The sequence below is a fragment of the Chiroxiphia lanceolata genome, chromosome 5 (genome assembly GCF_009829145.1).
Source record: "Chiroxiphia lanceolata isolate bChiLan1 chromosome 5, bChiLan1.pri, whole genome shotgun sequence".
NCBI classification, from domain to species: domain Eukaryota; kingdom Metazoa; phylum Chordata; class Aves; order Passeriformes; family Pipridae; genus Chiroxiphia; species Chiroxiphia lanceolata.
Window position 1 is genome coordinate 6994811 of NC_045641.1, and position 18874 is coordinate 7013684.

Consider the following 18874-nt stretch of genomic DNA (forward strand, 5'->3'; position numbering starts at 1 on the left):
CTGCAGCCAAGGCCCATCGCACCAGGCACCGCACAAACACACAGTCAGACAGACTCTTCCTCGAAGATTTTTCAAGCTAAACAGAGAAGACACCTGAATAAATTGCATGAAGGCTCTCTTTAATGAACCTGTCAGTTACACCCCTTTATAAAACCATCTGTATTAAAACAGGGAAAGACCTCTGCAAAACTTGCATTCCATCTCTTTTGCTACATTCCTTGGTAGAAAGCATCTGTATTTTGGCTCTATAATTCCTGCCATTATGCTCTCTGTACATCACTTTAAACATTCTGCTCCCGACAGCGGCATGATATTACACGGATACTGAAGAAACTTTTGCTAACATCAAATCTAAACCTCCCCCTGGCGTAACTCGAGGCCTTTCCCTCCCGTCCTGCCACTCGTCCCTTGGAAGAAGGGACCCAAACCCCCCCATCCCGCCGCTCCTCCCAGCCGCTAGGGGGCGCCGCGGTGCAGCGCGTCCCACCCCGGAAGTGACGGCATTGTTTTCCAGCGGCACTTCTTGGGGCCGCCATGGACATCCTGAAGCGCGAGATCAGCAGGAAGCGGCAGCAGCTGGAGGAGAAGGAGCTCTTGGGGGTGAGGGCGGTCGGGATGGGCACCGAGAGCTGCCCGGGGCGCGGTCCCGCAGGAGGGCGGCGGGAGTGAGGCGGGACAGGCCCGGGAAGCGGGGTCGGAGCTACCCAGGGCGAGGATTCCTAAACCCCGGATGAGGTTTGGGAAGGAGGAGCAAGAGTGGCCCAGGATGGGATCGGGCAGGAGCCAGGAGGAGTTTGGGTGTCCCGTGGCCTTTGGGAGTGGGTTTAGTTGTTTCTTTCAGCGGCCCTTGATGAGCAGAGCGTGGTTTGCGTCCTCACCGCAGTCCCCCCTCCTGTCCACGGCAGAGGGAGGGTCTGAGAGCTCTGTGCGTGTACCTAAAAACCCCACAGCAAAGCAGAGCACTGTCCGAATTTGGGTTTGGCATCAGAGGCTCTTGTAGGTCAGGCAAATCACGAAGGAAGAAGTCACAGTTCATCCTAATGAAACAAAATGCCTTGAGGTGACCACTTTTTGTAGCTGTTGTGTGTCTGGCATGTCTCTTCACGTACATTTCTGCAAGAAAGCTTGTAAAATACTTTGTACAAAGGTGATTTCTCCCATCTCCTTGATTTAATGTAAAATGACGCCTTTTATGTGGTTTGTCTAAACAACCTGGGCCCAGTTGTGCACATCTGAGGTGAAGCTTTACAACAACGACCACAAAGGCCTTTACATGGCAAAGAACGTGTTCCTTTCAAAGTGCTGGCGAGCACATTGTGTGTTTGAATCTGCTTATACATGTAACCTGTAAAGTCACTCTGTATTGCTGATTTCAGAGGTGCTTCCAGCTAGTTCTATTTCCGTGGAAAAGACCCTTTCCCATCCTTTAAGGATGTAGTTGAATCCACCACATAAAGTAAGAATGTGTGAGCTGGTTTTACATAACCACACGAAACTGTGAACTGGTGACAGCTCTCCTCTCTTTTAGGGAAGTAAGAAGTATTTCAAGCGCAGTGAGTTAGCTAAAAAGGAAGAGGAGGCCTACTTCCAGAGATGTGGCTACAAGGTATGGAAATTGTTCTTCCGGGGCTTTGTGTGTTTGCTTTAAAGTCTGCATTTTATTATCAATTTTAGTGTCAATGTTGTTAATGATAATTGTTCTTTGTTCAATCTGTTAATGTTATACATTAGCCTGTAAATGAGAAGCCACCTGGAGAGGTATGAGTTTCCAAAACCATTTTCAATGCAGGAAAAAGATATGCATGATATGCAGCTACTTAAGTTTGTGTTATGGTTTGGCTTTTATTTCTTCTTTTCTTTTCTTTATTTCTTTTTTGTGGAAAGCATGACGTGGCTCGGGATCAAAGCTTGTCTTACTTTATTTTTTAAATTGTGCTGTTAGGCATGAACATTGGATCTGATATAGCCACCTTCCCCACCCTTACCGGGAAATAAATGGATACATTTGGATAATTTTACCCATTTGGACAATTTTCATGGTCTTGTCAAAATGTACAAAAGAAATCAGTATAGTGTGGGTGCACATCAAAGAGATCTGCCAACTTTCATGTGTTTGTATTTGGGTTTTGGCCATTGACCATCCAGCACTGGAACTGTGCAACAACAGCACTTGTGTTCTTGCTGGCAAAAATATTAGAAACAATTGGTGACCTCGGGGGCATTTTGCAACAAATGGGTGATCTGGAAGGCTTTATCTGCCTTGTAATGGTGTCAGGGCAAGAGTTTACTGAAATGGAAAGAATGTTGTTGTCTTTTACAAGTGTGTGTGCCTGCCTTGCCTGCCTGATGGGACATGTCTGGGAGGGGGAATGCATTCCCTGTGGAAGACAGAGTTTCATAATCTTGTTTGCTCTTACAAGGCACAAATAGGAGCTTTGTTTTCAAGTGACCTTTACCCAGTTAGTGACTTATTCTGAAACCTTGATCTGTTTGTGAATATTTGAACATCAGTGCCAAAACCATTCTTGGAACCTGCAGCAGATAATCATGAGGAAGTTTGGTGAATCTTCCAAGTGGAAATGGCTGCATGATGCTTTTTGAGCATTATTGAGTCCCTCAGAACCTCACATGGTGGCTAAGGTAGTGTCACCTGTGCTACTGCAGCACCAGTTTTGGTGTGAAATGTAACCCTGAAAATGGTTTTCAAATAAGTTACTTTGTTAAACTTAGTACCTTTTTAGAGCCTCCCAGATTTCTGCATTTGTTCTTCACTCTGTTAGTGAGATGTGGAACACAGACTGATTTCTTTTTAAATGCAGGTGCGTTTTTGCTTTGCTTAGACTTGATAAGTTGTAATAATTTCACTTGCTTAAAGAAAGCACTGAAAGAAAAATAACTGTGGTAAAAATACTGCTTGTAATTTGGAGTCCAGCTGACAGAGTGGATCAAACCTTTTCCCCCAATGCTGCTGTCTCTTTATGATTTCAAGAATGTTTGTAAGTTAAAATTTGTACGTATCCTTCTGCCACGGGAGTACATTTCTTTTTATATATACTTTTTTTTTTTTACACAGTTCTTCCATATTTTCTGTCCTCTGTCAATTCCCCCTTTCCTGCATTGATGGAAGTTTTATTTTTCCCCTCCCTTTGTGTTAAACATTGATTTGATTGTACTTCCTTGTTTGTTCCAAACGTGTGCTTTTAGGATTGATTTTTTTTTTCTGTGTTTGCTAATACAGCATTGAATGTAGGTATGTGGCTGAATCTTGTAGCAGGAGCCCCAGGGATGGATCTTTCCAGGCACATGGAGTCAGACTGACACCTGAGTGCAAGGCTAGCATGGTGGCCTGAAAGAATAAAAAAGCTTCTTTAAAAAAATTCTGTCTAGTACATTCATCAAACTGGTCAACCCAAATGCAGACTGGAGCTGACAGTGTGCTGCCCATGCACAGGGGATGCTGAAGGGTGCTGTGGGATTAATTGGATTGTTTCCCCTTTAGCAAGTATGGAAAGGAAATAAATTCTAATAAGGAATCTGAGAAGAGCCTAGATATGAGTGAGCACTGGAAATATTCCCTTGTTATAGGAATATTACCACCAGCAATCTTCTCCTGGTTCAGAAGTGTTGAATTTGAGCTTATACAGGGAGCTGTAGCTACACGGCTGCTGTCTCAAAGTGACTTTGATCAAAGAGTTGCTTTGCATTATTAAAATATTGTGTAATGAAGAAGGAATGCTCTGTTTGAGTCAGGGACCTTCTTTTGGATTAAGAGGAGTTGTTAATGAGATCCTCTTCCTATGAGGAGTTGTAGGTATCTTTTTTTTTCTTTCTTTTGAACCTGGAAAGCTTGTTAGAAAGATGCATTACCCAAAACGAGCACCCCTCAAAACCCAACAGGAGCTGTGGATCACTGCTAATTGTGCTCCGGTCACTGAAGCTGTAGGTAGTAAACACTTTAACACTAGAAGAAGCAACTCCACTCTCTCCTTGCCCTTCGGTTTTCATTCTTGCCCCTGTGTCCTTCCACGTGCTGTGCCTGGTGAGCTGGATGAGGAGGTGAAGTGGGCTGGGAATGGTACCTGTATTTGTGGTCGTCAGATTATTTTCTGTTTGAATCGTTTTCCCCCTCTGGTTTATCACACAGCAATGCAAATGCTTTTGCATGGGTAAGGAGGATGAAGCAGGGGCAGGAATCAACAGGTGGATTTGCTATTTTTGGCACCAGTGCTGGCATCTGCCTGCTAGAGTGACTGCCAGACTTTAGCAATTGTCTTTTCTGTTTGCTCTAGAGGCTACTTCCTGCAACCTGCAGAAGTGTTAGTTAATTACTGATAGTATCAAGAACTTTTATTGTTCTGGGAAATTCAATTACAGACCATAAAACTATGAAACTAAAGGTTTATATTGTCCTATTAAAGTTTGTGTCCTGGAGTTCTGTATCTTTACATTGACTTACGTCATTTAGCATCAGTGTATGGGCTTATTTCCATCACACATTAGTAACTATGTCTGTTGAATTTAGGTACAGCAGCAGGAAGAGGAGGAGAAACCACTGGCTGCATCAAATCCAGTGCTGGAACTGGAACTGGCAGAAGAAAAGTTACCAATGACCCTTTCCAGACAGGAGGTAAAATGAATCTCCATAAACAGACTCCTCGACTTTAAAGCAAACGTATCTGAAATTTCTTGTTAGGGTTGATTTTTTTTTTTCCAGTGACCTGTAGTTCTTATGACAGTTTTATCAAATAATAAGCTTCCATTTTTACAGTCAGCAATTAGTGATTATCTTTGCTCATCAAGGGCCTGCTCTCCAAATGAATGCATGGGGAGATACAGATGGGTAGAGCCTTTTTGTTATATGGATTTACACAGATGCTTTATAACATTTTACAGCTCTTTCAGATGACTTCTGGAGTAGTATTCTGAATATTAGCGTTATCCTTGGATAGTACTGATGATGGCATGCTGACTTTCTCCAAGACTTTTTTCCTCCAGCTTCTTTTCTTTGTAGCATATTGGTCTGAACCAAATTTAGAAACTAAGTTTTGGAAGTTCACCTTGACCTCTAGAAGTAACAGTCCTGAAGCCAGAGCAGCTGGGGTGTTCTTTGCCTTTCTGAGGATAAAAATGCCCGTGTGGCTGTATGTTCACAAACAGATCCATACCCCAAAGCAGGAAGTTCAGAAGTGCAGAATGAACTCTAATCTTGGAAGTACTGAAATTCACAGCTGAGGTCATCCAGGAATGTCATGTGTCCCCTTAATTTTGCAGGATACTCACTGTTTTTTACAGGAGTTGTAACACAGACTGTTGGGTTCACGTTTGGTTTGGGGTGTGGTCTGTATGTCCTATGTACACACTTTCTCTCTGCTATTGATGCACTTGGTGTGCATGTTTTGGTCCAGGTTTAGGTGTTGCTGTGCCAGAGCTCTTTCCATCCCTGTTGTTTTGGATACATTTGCAAGTTAAATGTTTGCCAGCATACAGCAAGACACCCAGACTGAATAAACGAAATAAGGTCTCAATATTAATTTAGTTTCTTCTTGTCCCACCAGTCTGTTTGCATAGTGAGGTGGTGACATGAAATGAAGTGTAAGCCCAATTATCAATTGTATCAATTAGCCTATTGTTTGATAGACTAAGTGAATTTATTTCAGTTGTTTAGTTTCAGTGGTTAATTCAGAGATGGAGCTGTTCAGCCTGGAGAAGAGAAGGTTGTGTGGAGACCTTGTAGCAGCCTTCCAGTATCTGAAGAGACCTACAAGGAAGCCAGAGAGGGACTTTTTGCCAGGAACTGTAGTGACAGGACAAGGGGGAATGATTTCAAACTGAAAGAGAGTAGGTTTAGATTAGATGTTAAGAAAAAATTTACTCTCAGGGTGGTGATGTACTGAAGCAGGTTGCTCAGAGAAGCTGTGGCTGCCCCATCCCTGGAAGTGTTCAAGGCCAGGCTGGATGGGGCTCTGAGCAACCTGATCTAGTGGAAGGTGTCCCTGACCATGGCAGGGGCGTTGGAACCATGTGATCTTTAGGGTCCCTTACAGCTCAAACCGTTCTATGAATCTGTGAATAATGGTAAGTGTACAGAAATTTATCAAGCAATGCATGAAATAAGGAATTGGGAGAATAAAGTTCAGTTTTTGGCTCTGCCTGTGACTTTGCAAATCAGTCAAGGGAGGCTTTTTCAACTCTGTTATATCTCCTTTTTAGTGGTAACCATTAGGTTATGGGACTGCATATTTTCCAAATGCTTAAGGATGGGAGTTTTCAGCAGATCATCTTGTAGCTGTGCTGGGACAACCTGCACCCCAGTTAGTATTTTTATTGCCCAGGCAAACAAGTGAGTGAGATAATCGTCAAGTTCCTTTGTGATTTTGAAAACGGTCTTTAGGCTCTACCAGAGGGATGATTTTTGTGTATTTGTTTAAACAAGTCAGAGCAGGAAGAAGTTAGGCTGTGTCAAACAGCCTGGGATTTTATGCAAAATTTAGATCGGTAATATTTGGAATGACCTTTCACTGAAATACCGTGGGAATTTTATATTTAGATTGTAAAGTGTCTGGAACATTTTTCTACTGCTTAAAATACTGCCATTTCCTCTCCAGTCCAGCTCAGCTTGTTATTCTAAGCAAAGTAAATAAATCTATCATTCTGGGTTTTATTTTGCTTCCTTTATGCTTCAGGGAATGCTTTGATTCTTTTCAGGTTATCAGGAGGTTACGAGAGAGGGGTGAGCCCATCAGGCTCTTTGGAGAAACAGATTATGATGCATTTCAGCGTCTGAGGAAGATAGAAATTCTTGCACCTGAAGTGAACAAGGTAAGACTGGCTCTTACTTACTTAGTTGTAGTGGGATAATCAATGAGTAGCCCAATAAAAGTTACTGAAAATCAGTTTCAGTAACTTAATTTTCAGGAAAGAAAGATAATACAGAGCAAAGAGAACTGTCTGCTCCATCTCATTTATTGCCTGAGAAACTATGTTAAATGTCAGAGTTTTGTGCACAATTACAATTACGTTAGAATTCAACCCCAGAAACCTTCCAGGCCCTTGTCAGTTGGAAAAGGGGCCTTCAGGTGACACTAATACCCCAGCCTGTGCTGCTCCTGTTTTTAACCAGCAGAGAACAGTCATTTACTGTTAAAACAATCCTGTGTTTGTGATTATGTGCATCCCTGAGAAGATACAGGTAAGGAAGAGCAGAACTGCATCCTGTCTCTGTGGCATATAAATGATTTTTCAAATCCCTGGATTCCAGAGCTATAGCTTGTTACAGAAACTTCAGTTTTTCCACCTTCCCTTTAAAGTAGCCATCAGTTCAAAAACTGACTAAAAGATATAACCAATTTATTCCTGTTAAGAAATGATCACTTAAGTGAGGAGATGCAGTTGGGGTTTGCTTTGCATTTACTGTTAACCAGATTTGTAACCCTACTAAGAGAGTGATGTTTTGGATTTTCTTTCCTAATTTGTGGCAACCTGAATTGTTTTAAATGTTGTTGCTGGAGCTGCCCATTAAAGGAAAGCCTTTTCCTCTTCAAGTCTTTAAAATAAACAGATCTGAATGTTTAAAAATATAAATTCTGCTAATGAAAGCTTCCCCTTGAGTGACACGGATGACAGTAATAGATGTATTAGGAAATAGTGAGTTCATAAATAGGACTGTATTGGATTTGTGTGTTACATGTTTCAGCCACTCCTGTTGCTGTCTGGGGGGGATTCTGTATGTTGCTTAGTCACCAACAGTTTGTGGTTCAGACGTTTTTAGACTACTAAATGATTAATAGAAACGTTCCAGACAGCCAAGTATGATGATGGAAGAGGGGAAATAACTGTGCATATCCATTCCCTGTGGAGTGGCTGAATTTATCTGAGGGTAAGAACTGTCATACTCCTTTATGGAGCTTTATATTTTATGTCTCAAGACAGGAATGCAAATCCCCCAACTGTGACCAAGGCGAGTCTCTTGTTCTATTTAAAAGCAGCTTTTAACTTTGTATATATGGTTTTAAACTGATTCTGGTTTTGTAATCACCTATTCTGTGTTAGAGGCTTTAAAACACTTAATATATATAAAACACCCTGGTATGTTTAAATAATTTGTAATAAAAGGAAACAATGTAAATGTTTTCTGTGATAGTACTGAAGGAGTGTTAAACCATGACAGAGTGTTACCTTATTTCAGCTTTTTTTAGGGCAGATCTAAAGACTTGTAGAGCTGATGATGGTTATGGTCTGGTTTCTGTTTATTTTGGGGTGGTTCAGTCCATTGCTTGGAGACAATGTCTTAAAGAAAGTCCTAGAAGCTGATTCTGTCCTCTATGCTTTTTTGGCAAAAACACTGTAAAAAGTCTTTTTGATAGGTATGAATATTGCAGAAGTTCATGCACCTGCTTTTTGTTAAGTGCTGAAGCAATCCTTGGAATATAGTTTAAAGTCAGACAACAAAGCTAAACCCTTCATGCATGTTTTTACAGAATTTGGCTTTTCTTAAACAGCAGTTGAATGCTCACAGTGGCAGTATTGAACTGCTTTTATTTACTTGAGGGTTTTTTCCTAAATTAGTCATTTTTTTAATCTTTTCTAGGGCTTGAGAAATGACCTGAAGGCTGCTTTGGATAAGATTGATCAGCAGTATCTGAATGAAATTGTAGGCGGCCAAGAAGCAGGAGACGACGACTCCCAGAATGACCTGAAAGTCCATGAGGAGAACACTACTATTGAAGAACTAGAAGTATGGGATGGTTATATCTTAATTAAGGGATGTTAGATGTAGCATGTTGTTGTGAGAAAGCTTCAGGATTGTTTAGACAAAGTTAACCTTGTTTTCAGCAGCTAACTGAGGCATTCTGAAGTATCATTAAATAGGGAATTTAGATTTCTAAGCCTTGAGTTACATCATAGGTTCTCACAGTAGACAAGTGAAAACTCAGATGGTCTTTGTTCACAGCACTTCATCAGAAAGGGGACAGGTGTTGCCTCAAAAGACAGTGATGCAGTTAGGATTCCTTCTGCAGGTGTTTCAGAGGTAGAGAATTTATTTACAACATATTACCTCATCACATGTTCTGAAGTGTTTCCAGTGAGTATTTGAGAGGGTAGTGAGCTCAGTACCAGTGAATTATCCCTGTACAGGAAATAGGGATGCTGAAAAAACAGCCATACAGAAAGAATGTTTGATACATGAACATCCAGGATGGAAAAAAAAAGTGAACATCAGGAGGCAGATCACAGGAAATACAAGAAGTGCAGAGGTGATGTGTCCCAGAAACTTGAGTGCGAACAGCTACTCTATTCTGAAAGAATCCTGCAGTATTTGTGTGAGTGAGCAGAGAGTGAGTGCCATGAAATGCATTCAACACCTGGTATTTTAGGGTAATGTTTTGAAAAGCACATTAACTTGAGCTGAAGACTTTTACGCTTAATCTTCAAAACTCTTTGCAGGAGTTAATCTTAACATCCTTCCAAAAGCGTGTTTAAGAAATAATCTGATTTATAACTGAAAGCTTAAGTGAATACATTATTAGTAGGAAATAGTCTGGCTTTTTTGTTAGGGTGCCAGAGGTTCTGGTTTAAAATAACTGCAGTACGAGGATGGAAATCAGTTGTAATGGAGCTGCATTGTATTGATCTGTTAGTTCTCAAAATATCCTCTTCTTAGGGTAGTAGGGCAGGCTTGGTTTGAGCCATGAAAGCAATCTTTTTCTGAAAAAGTTTGAAAACACTGCAGTCTTTATTTTATGCTACTTCAGCTGCATTACCTTGAGCATAAAAGCTTACACTGAATTGTGCTCTCAGTCTAGGAGATTTTAAAAATAGAACTCACTTTGGAAATGTAAGGACAATGGAAATATATTATAAATCCAACTATACCTACTGGAAAATGTTTCTAAAAATTGCTGTTAGTATTAACAGTTTTGAGATTTTGGCAGGAAAGTAGAATATTGGAGCATACAGCTGGTTGTGGGTTTTTTTTTTTTCTTTTTTGGTGGTTTGTTATTTGGTTTTGGGTTTTTTGTTTGGATTTCTTCCCTCAAATTCACAGTTACAATTAAATGGTAAAAAGCCCCAGTACATCAGCGAATTAATTAGGTTAATTGATGGTTTTGGGGATCTCAAAAAAGCTGTGCACCCACAGTTCCCCTTCATACGGTGCTGTCAGACAGCTACTAATTGTGCTAATAATTTAGTAGTTAACAAATGAAGATTTACTGTTGCATTGACTTTTTAGAAGTAAATCCTATGGCCTTTTTGATATAAATGTTTTTAATAGATAAATGAATCTCAGTAGCATGTACAGCTGTTTGATTCTGTTTCCTAGCCAGTGTTTTGGATTTCTGGTGGAGTTTATTACAGCTCACAATGTGGTGAGCTTTGCTGTGGTGGTGGTGGTAAACTTCCAGACAAAGTGGAAATAATTGCTTTTTTTCCCCCCCTGTTTTAGGCTTTGGGAGAATCCTTAGGACGTGGTGATGACCACTATGATATGGACATCATAACAAAGTTCTTGAAGGTAACAAACTCTTTTGGATTAATTATTCTGTAGCCGTGTCGTATTTTTACCACCATGCAGAAGGGTTGGTTTGAGCTGCCTGAGGAAAAGACTCACACATTGTGCTTAAGATGTGGGGTTTTTGACCTGCTTGGCACTCCACAGCCTTTATTAGTCACAGCAGTGACTTCTGCTAGACCTGGGAAAGAGCTCTTGGGAGAGCAGCGTTCTTCAAAATCTGGTCCTGCTTTTCCAGACAAAACAAACACAGTTTTGATTTCCGTGTGATAATTGAGGCACTTTTATATAGTTGGCTCTCTGTAGTCCTGTGGCATCAAAACCTTCTGAGAAGTTTCCCAGGAACAATGCAAACTGAATTGGAACGTCATCTGATACTGTTACGTGGAATAAGAGAATTTTAAAGTCCACAGGTTCAAGTGGATAGCAGGAAAATTGCTTCCTTGTTTCCTGACAAGAAGCCTGTGTTGCCTCTCATTTGAGTCAGCCAGTCCCGGTCTAACTGTTGTGGTGATCAAAGTCACAGCAAGAGTTGAAGCTTTAATGTGTGTGTATACATTTAAGACAGGAGGGTTGTTCCTGCATCCTTGCCTATCCTTCTGAAGGAGGCTCTTACCTCCTTACCTAGTTTTGCCGTGGTGGCTTAACCCGCTGTTCCCGTCTGATTTGCCGGGGAAGTCACTAGATGGCACCATGACACAAATGTGCTTCGTCCCGTGCAGTTTCTTCTTGGAGTTTGGGCCAAGGAGCTGAACGCCAGAGAAGACTACGTGAAACGGGGAGTGCAGGGGAAGCTGAACAGCGCCACTCAGAAACAGACGGAGTCCTACCTGAGGCCACTCTTCAGAAAACTCCGGAAAAGGGTGAATCACCTCTAAATGTCACTTTAACCCAGCATTAGTACCCTTTCCTAAGGCAGTGTTATCTTCTCTGAAGGAGAGGGGATAAGTGAGTTGATCAGAGTTTCTGTCTCTAGAGCCCATGATGCCTAGTTCTGACTTCATTTTGATCAGTGAAACCTTCTGCCTACCCACTGCTTTTCCAGGTGTTGCTTAAAGCATCACCTGTTCATTGGGTTGCAAACACGATGGGGAATTGGGGTTGCATTTTGCACTTTGCCTCTAACTACCAGGTGTAACCACTTAATCTCTCCTGCTTCAGATCCTTCATCTAAATAACAAAGTCTTCAAGGAAAGGTAGTTGTTAAACTTTGTATAAATGCTGAGCAGGATGATTTTCCTGAGCTGCTCTTCTGAAGTAAATGTCTTTTTTTTTTTTTTTTCCTTTTTTCCCCCCTCTCCTGTAGACACTTCCTGCAGACATCAAAGAATCAATAACAGATATTATTAAATTCATGTTGCAAAGAGAATATGTGAAGGTATGTTTGTTTGCACTCTTTCAGCATGTTCAGACTGTCTGATTGTAAAAGAAGGAGTTTATTGCTTAAACATTCCCATTTTTTTAATTTTGAAGATACATAGCTGGAAGTACGACATCTGCTCAAACAAAATGAAAAACTGCTGATAAATGTTAGGCTCCAAGTAGTGTTTGATCCACAGCTCGATAGAAGATCTTTTGAGGTTCATGAAACTGCATATCTTTGCAAACATGAAGAGAATTTTTCTGAGAGATGGTTTAAGTTGCAGAGGAATCCTCTATAGGAAAACTGATATTGTAAGGTTAAATGAAGGTATTGAATGAATAGTAATAGGTATTGATTAATTAATTATAAATTGATTGAGGTGAACTGAGTAACTAAATATGAGATACTGTCCCATTCCTTGGCTATGCTCACATTAGCTGGCCTGGTAAGGTTGAGGTAAGTTAATGAAAAGTTTTTTTGGACAAAGGCTGCTCACTGGAGGAGGCAGAAGTACCTTGGGACACAAGATCAAAGGCAGTGTTAGGTTTTGTTTGTAGCTGCCTTCTGAAGTGGAACCCATATACTGGTAGCATTTGCTTAAGCAGCTCGTGCATGCAGAGGAAATAGAGCTGTGTTTTGCCTTTAAATTTCTAGTATTTCTTTTTATTCTTTTGAGGACTTGGTATAATTTGTCAAGTAATCAAGCAAACCTGTTTTTGATACTGAAAAAAACTTAAGATAGCCTAAGACAAGTTTAATCCAAATCATGTGAAACTAGAAGTGAATGTGTGGGATATATGATAGAGGGGTTTTGTTTTGGGGCATCTTTTTTTCTTTTGGTTGTCATCATTAGATGGAAATTCCCTTTCCAATGCCTTCTCAAAGTAAGGAGCATGCAGGAATGTGGTATATCTCTGGGTTAATCAGCTGTGCTCCTCTTTCCTGGAGGTGCTTGGCTTTAAGTAAATGTCACAGATTTTGGAGGACTTGAGTGCACATTTGGAAGTTTTGGTGTTTTGTTTTGTTTTTTTTTTTTTAAATTAGGCTAATTTTCCATTTTGCTTCTTGAGAGACTTGTCTCTTTTTGCCTGCTGTTGTCTTCTGTGCTTTTTTGCTTTGTGCATCCTAGTGAATACTGCCAGCAACAAATTCTTACTGCTTTGTTAGTTGAAATGCTTGAAAGATTTTAATTTTGTGTTGACAGCAGGCAAATGCCAGAATGCAGGTTGCCCACTCAGCCTTAATTAACCCTGTTGTGACAGTCCTGGAGATCTTTAGTTGCATGTTCACATACTGTGTTTTATGACAAAACTGTATTTAATTCAGCAAGTAGGTATTTGACTAAGACTATTCAGATTCTGCCTCATGTAGATGGTGACTTAAGTCCTGTCCCTTCTCTAGATTTACTTTTAGCTCTGTCTGCAACCCCCTGTCTTGTTCATTATTCACCTCCCAGTTTAGTCAGTGCCAATTGGAAAGAATCTGCACCCACTGGTCATGATTGCTACTTCTTATTGTCTCGTTTCTGAATAGGAGGTGATAAATGAACTCTTTATCAGTGAGTTTTGTAGCTGCTCTCTAATAGAGAAGGAATGTCCTGCTCCACATCCTTGAAGTTGTTTGTGTAACTGTATCTATAAACCCAGTGTCTGTCCTCACTTGCTGCTTCTAAGTTGGCATGATTTTTTTTTTTTTTTTTAGCTCAATATTTCTCTTCCTTTTTCCCTTTCTTCCAGTTAATTTTCCTTTTGAGTTTTATCCCTGTTCTTCCCCAGGGATGTTTTCTGCTACAGCTTTAGAAATGGGATCTGCTATCTTGATCAGGAAATTTCAGATTGATTTACTGCTGCTACAACTCTGGTCATAAACATTGTCACAAATGTGCTTATTTAACCCGAGATGGCCGAGCTGAAAACAGTCCCAGTAAAAAGTGAATAAAACCCAGAAAAAAAAAAGAATAAAACCCAGTTTTAATCGAGGTAATAAGACTGCCACATCCAGTGCTTTTTTTTCCTCAGTCAAGTCCACAGTCCTTGCTTCCCTCAGATTTCAGCACGGATCGTGTTGGGAAGGTGTGTTGTGTAATTGGTTGATGTTGTGCAACGAAACCCAAATCAGAGAGACCGGAGTGGGTGTTTTACTGTGTCTGGCAATGCAAAAATGCTCTGCTCCCTGCTGCTCTTCCTGTTTTTGCTGAGAGTGCCTGCACTTACTTCTTCAGGCCAACGATGCCTATCTCCAGATGGCCATTGGGAACGCTCCCTGGCCCATCGGTGTCACCATGGTCGGCATCCACGCGAGAACGGGACGGGAGAAGATCTTCTCCAAGCACGTAGCCCATGTCCTGAACGATGAAACCCAGAGGAAATACATACAGGTAACGTTGGCTTTGGAAATCCAGCAGGTTTGCTTTTGAAGTTGGAGGATCTTGGAGAAATATTAGATTCAGGTGGTGTGGTAAAAGAGCCCTGGAAACAGACAGTTGTTTTAGTTTGGCTCAGGAATAACATCCAGTTAATGGGTAGCTCATCCTGGACCTGAAGGCTCTTCAGTTCTGGGCCAGGAACAGTGTATTGGGTTTTTCTGAACACCAAAGCAGTTGTGAATCATGCTTGATTCTCCTGAGGTCCTTCACTGCTTAACTCGTGGTTTAAACACCATGCACAGAATTTAATACCATGAAATACAGTCCTTTCGACTATTTCTGCAACTAGATAAATGCATTCATAAATTAATTCAATTTTCAAATGTGTCTCTCTAACAATTTGGGCTCAAAATTCCAGGTTTAGTTCCTCCTGTGCATCTTCATAGTTGTGTTGTGAACTTTTGGTTGTGGAATTTGTAGCAGTGCTGTTTTTCTTCTCTGACCTTTCAGCATAGTGGTTGGACAGGTCTGAGGAAACAAGTCTTCTCTCCTTGTATTGTTAAATATATTTGCCTTTTGCTAGTTGCAGTTTTGTTGAGATAAAGACCTTCTGGCTTAACTCTGAATCCTCCAGAGCAGCATCTTGGAGCTCAGAGCTTCTGGCAGGGGAGGTTTACAGAAATGTCTTCCCGATGAAGAGGCAGGACTCCTGGTGCTTTTCATCTTCTGCAGATGTTTGGAAGAAAATTGCTTGCAAAATGCAACTTCACCTTTCTACTCCGAGTCTCTTTGTTTTGGGGCTACAAGTGTAACTTTTGCTTTCTCTTCAACTATAGTTTTCAATATCATAACCTGAAAAATTACCATTGTGAATCACAGAAAGAGTTGGAAGAGACCCACAAGGACCATTGAGTCCAACCCTTATTCCTGCACAGGACTCTCCCCAATAGTCACACCCTGCCTGAGAGCATCATCCAGACACTTCTTGAGCTCTGCCAGGCTTGGTGCTGTGACCACTTCCCTGAGGAGCCTGTTCCAGTGCCCAACCACCCTCTGGGGGAAGAATCTTTTTCTGATATCCAACCTAAACCTCCCCTGACACAACTTCAGGCCATTCCCTTGGGTCCTGTCACTGTGCTCCCAGCAGTTACGTGAAGCTAACATGTTTCTGATTTACAGCGACCCTGGGATCATAACATCCCTAACAAGGAGTTGTTCTGGTGCTGGGACATACTTTCCATTCTTGCCTGTGTTGAAAAGGCCAAAGCACCTTCTGTTGAATCATTTTTCCCTTAGTGAAGAGCTGCCTTCCATGATGAGTGTGTAATGACAGGGACAGGACTTGGAGTACATGGAGTACATGTCACTGCTAAATTACATTTCCACCGCAGCAGTTTGCTTTCTTCTTTGTTAGACTTTTCTGTATGACTTTAAAGAAAATAATCACAGGGTTTCTGTCACATTGGTTTTTGGCAACGGATGCCTTGAAAGAACTGAAAAGTCCACATTCTGTCTTTCTCCTTGATTGCTTCTTCAGTTTGCCTCTGGAGTGTCATGTGTGGTACCACATTTCTCCTCCTGAGAAGTGTTTGGTTCTTTTCTTGGCTGTGCAGCTTGTTTTGGTTTCAGAAATTGCTATTTGCTCTTTAGAATTACTTTTGATATTCAGCTTTCTTTTAAATATATTTTGTTGTGATATCATTTTCTCCCTTAGTGATAAAGAGGCATTAAAGCATTTCTGTGATCCTTCACTATGAATCTTACCACGTTTCTATGGTTATGCCCCAGACTTCTCTTATTTCGGAGAGAACTTAACAATTTGCAGGGAGAAAGGTTAATAAAAGTTAAATTGAAAAAAAACACCCCCCAAAAAAAATCCCAAGCCCAAAATAGCAGCCTATTCTTATTTAATTCTTCTTGTTAAACATAATGGCCTACAGTATTTTTAAGCTTATTTGACAGCTGCAGCTTTATTACAGATGCTTTATTACGGAATTGTCCTTGTTCTGTTAATTCCTAGGGGCTGAAGAGGCTGATGACCATTTGCCAGAAGCACTTCCCAACAGACCCATCCAAGTGTGTGGAGTACAACGCTTTGTGAGGCTCTGCAGGGGCCAAGGCATGACTCATATTTTGGTCTCCAAGACCCAGAGAGGATGGAAGAGGCAGAGTCTGTGCTTGGACACCAAGAGGAACTTTGTGAAAAAGCAGAAAGCAGGAGATTTTCTACAACTTCCATTTTACAAGCCCCATTTATTTAGGTTTATTTTTAAATCTATGCTTTATGCTGAACACAACCAATACACAGCAAAGGGGGTGGGTTTTGAAGAGGTTAAGAGCAGGACAGTGACCAGGGGACAGTGCACAAGAGCCTTGCTTTTATTTGTTTGTTATTCAGACTGAACTGTTTCCCATATTTTAGAGCTTTAGTTGAGACACAAGCCCTGCAAGGAGCATATGTGGAGCTTTTTTTTGGCTGCTTTTGCATTGGAGACTGATGTGGGGAGATGATTAGAGGGAAGCAGTTGAATCTGAAACTTGGTTATTTCTGTAAATATAAAGACTTTATTGGCTAATCTTTCATGTGGTATTTATCAGGAATTAAAAAAAAAGGTTTATATATTTCTCAGCCTCAGTGCAAAGAGTTTTTGATCTTGAATGCATCTGATTTGGCTTTTTTTTTTCTTTTTGGTAATGACATTTTTAATATGAACCTTCTGGGCTTGAGGGAAGTAATCTTACGGCTCTTGGGGCTTTCAAATCCCATTTTTATACATCTGGAGAAAATTTCAGTCTGCAGGGCATTGCAGAGAAAATAATTAGGACCTCCCATGACCATGAACAGTATTTTCTAGCAGCCACAAATCTTTACCATTGTGCATCTTGACTGGGAATGGTGAAGAAACTCACAGGAATGATGGTCCAATTCTGCATAAGTAGTGAAACATTGAAAACATTGTTAGCTTTTAGCAAAACCACTTCCTGAAGAAATGCGTCAACATTCCAGTGTATGGGTTTGTCTGGGTCCTCACCTTGACTGGCAGTGTGGAGCAGGAGCTGATGCCCTCTTCTCAAGGAATTACCTCCTCTCCTGTGGGTGTTTCCAGTGTCCCAGTGAGATGTGGCACTGGGGGATTTCTGCTGGTAGTGAGTTTGGAGGAGTATCTTGAGGAACTTCAGGTTCTTCTGGAGACTCTTAGGTTCTGAAGTGCCTCTCTGGACACAGGAGATTTTCAGCCTGGAGTGTTTGACCCCAGAGAAAATGTCAAGAGCTTAAACAGTTTAGAAGTAATAAAAGTGAGGCTGCTGAGACCTCACCAGTGCTCGGGGAGGGGCCTTTGGGGGATAGGTGGGGGCTTGTGGGGGGAAGCTGGGCAGATGTCAAGAGCATGGAAGGGTTTCATTAACAGTGGTGTCTGGTGATTTTTTTTTTTTTTGCAGTTCTCTGCACAGATATTCTTTGGAGGCTTTATTACAACAGGAAACGTGTAATGTCGCAACCTTATCCCTCTCCCCACCCAGACGGTTTCCTGAACTGTTTCTAAATCTTCATCTTGACCTTAGTTTTGAACTCTGTAAATAATTGAGGGACAATATTGTCCCTTGTTCAGAAGAGCTGTAATTTCCCTGGAAACTGCAGCGAATGAGTAGCCAGGGGATGGTTTAAGGAGCATTCTGTCGTCTGCTTTGGGGGGAAGTGGATTCCTTGGGGCATCTGTAATAGTACTACATAGATTTTTTTTTTCCCCTCCTGCTTTAGAGCCAATTATTGAGCAGAGTTTTAATGGTACCCTGAGTGCCGATTAGAGTGTGGATGCGCCTCCTGGAGGGACGTCAGTTTGGGGTTGGAATGTTTCAGTCTGATCAGGGTTTAAAGAATGTAATTCAAGCAATGTGCCTCCTTGCTGGCTGACAGTCCCTGAAATACAGCCGCCTCGCTCGAATGAATCCCATGACGGAAGAACTTTATCCCCCTGCAATTCGTGGAATGGTGCTGCACGGGGAGCCGAGGAACCGAGGAGTACTTTCTCACGGCAGATCCGTGTAAGAGTTTCCAGCTGTCCGGCACGTGAGAGCCAGCCTTGGTCCTGTGGGATTGTGAGCCGGGGGGACACTGTTACAGCAGCTGCATTTCATCACCGGTTGGAGGCTCTTTGCAGCCGGATGGCCCCAAATGGCAGCTACCAGACCGTGATCAAATAGTTAATAATGCCTCTCAGCCAAAATAATCCCAAACCCACCCAAGTCTGGTTTAGGGACGAGTGGGTGTGGTGCAGCTGTCACATTGCTCATCGGTTTTTGTGGGGAGGGTATGTTTCAGTTTAGCAATTCGAACTTTTCCCTGTGGGCTTCTCCAGATGTTTATTTCTGATAATTCCTGCATTAGGCGGAAATAATTCCGCTGAATCCGAAGACTTGTAGCCTTGGGATGAATTCATGCATTCGCCATAGCAGTGTCTGGAGTGGTTTTGGGACTTCAGTGGCCCCAGTCATTTGTTGCAGCCCCCAACCCCTCCCCAACCCTGGTGGTGGAAGGGGCTGTGCGAGGTGAACTCTCAAGGTATGTGGTTTGAGATAATACCTGATAACGGTATTATTGTGCCTGATGCTACTTAAATTTCTGACTCCCTATTTG

At 41.6% G+C, this 18874-nt stretch overlaps 1 protein-coding gene across 2 annotated transcripts; it reads left to right on the forward strand.

Annotated features, from left to right (window-relative positions):
- The first annotated feature begins 469 nt into the window (after positions 1–469).
- PRPF18 (pre-mRNA processing factor 18) lies at positions 470–16867 on the forward strand. 2 transcript variants are annotated; one of them, XM_032687622.1, is made up of 11 exons: positions 470–600; positions 1529–1606; positions 1732–1758; positions 4523–4627; positions 6706–6819; positions 8588–8734; positions 10445–10513; positions 11233–11373; positions 11817–11888; positions 14095–14250; positions 16259–16867. In XM_032687622.1, exons 1-11 carry the CDS (start codon positions 535–537, stop codon positions 16337–16339), a joined length of 1056 nt encoding a protein of 351 aa, XP_032543513.1. In that variant the 5' UTR covers positions 470–534; the 3' UTR covers positions 16340–16867. The 2 variants fall into 2 exon arrangements, with proteins under 2 accessions (XP_032543513.1, XP_032543514.1); XM_032687623.1 differs by lacking the exon at positions 1732–1758.
- Positions 16868–18874: the final 2007 nt, after the last annotated feature.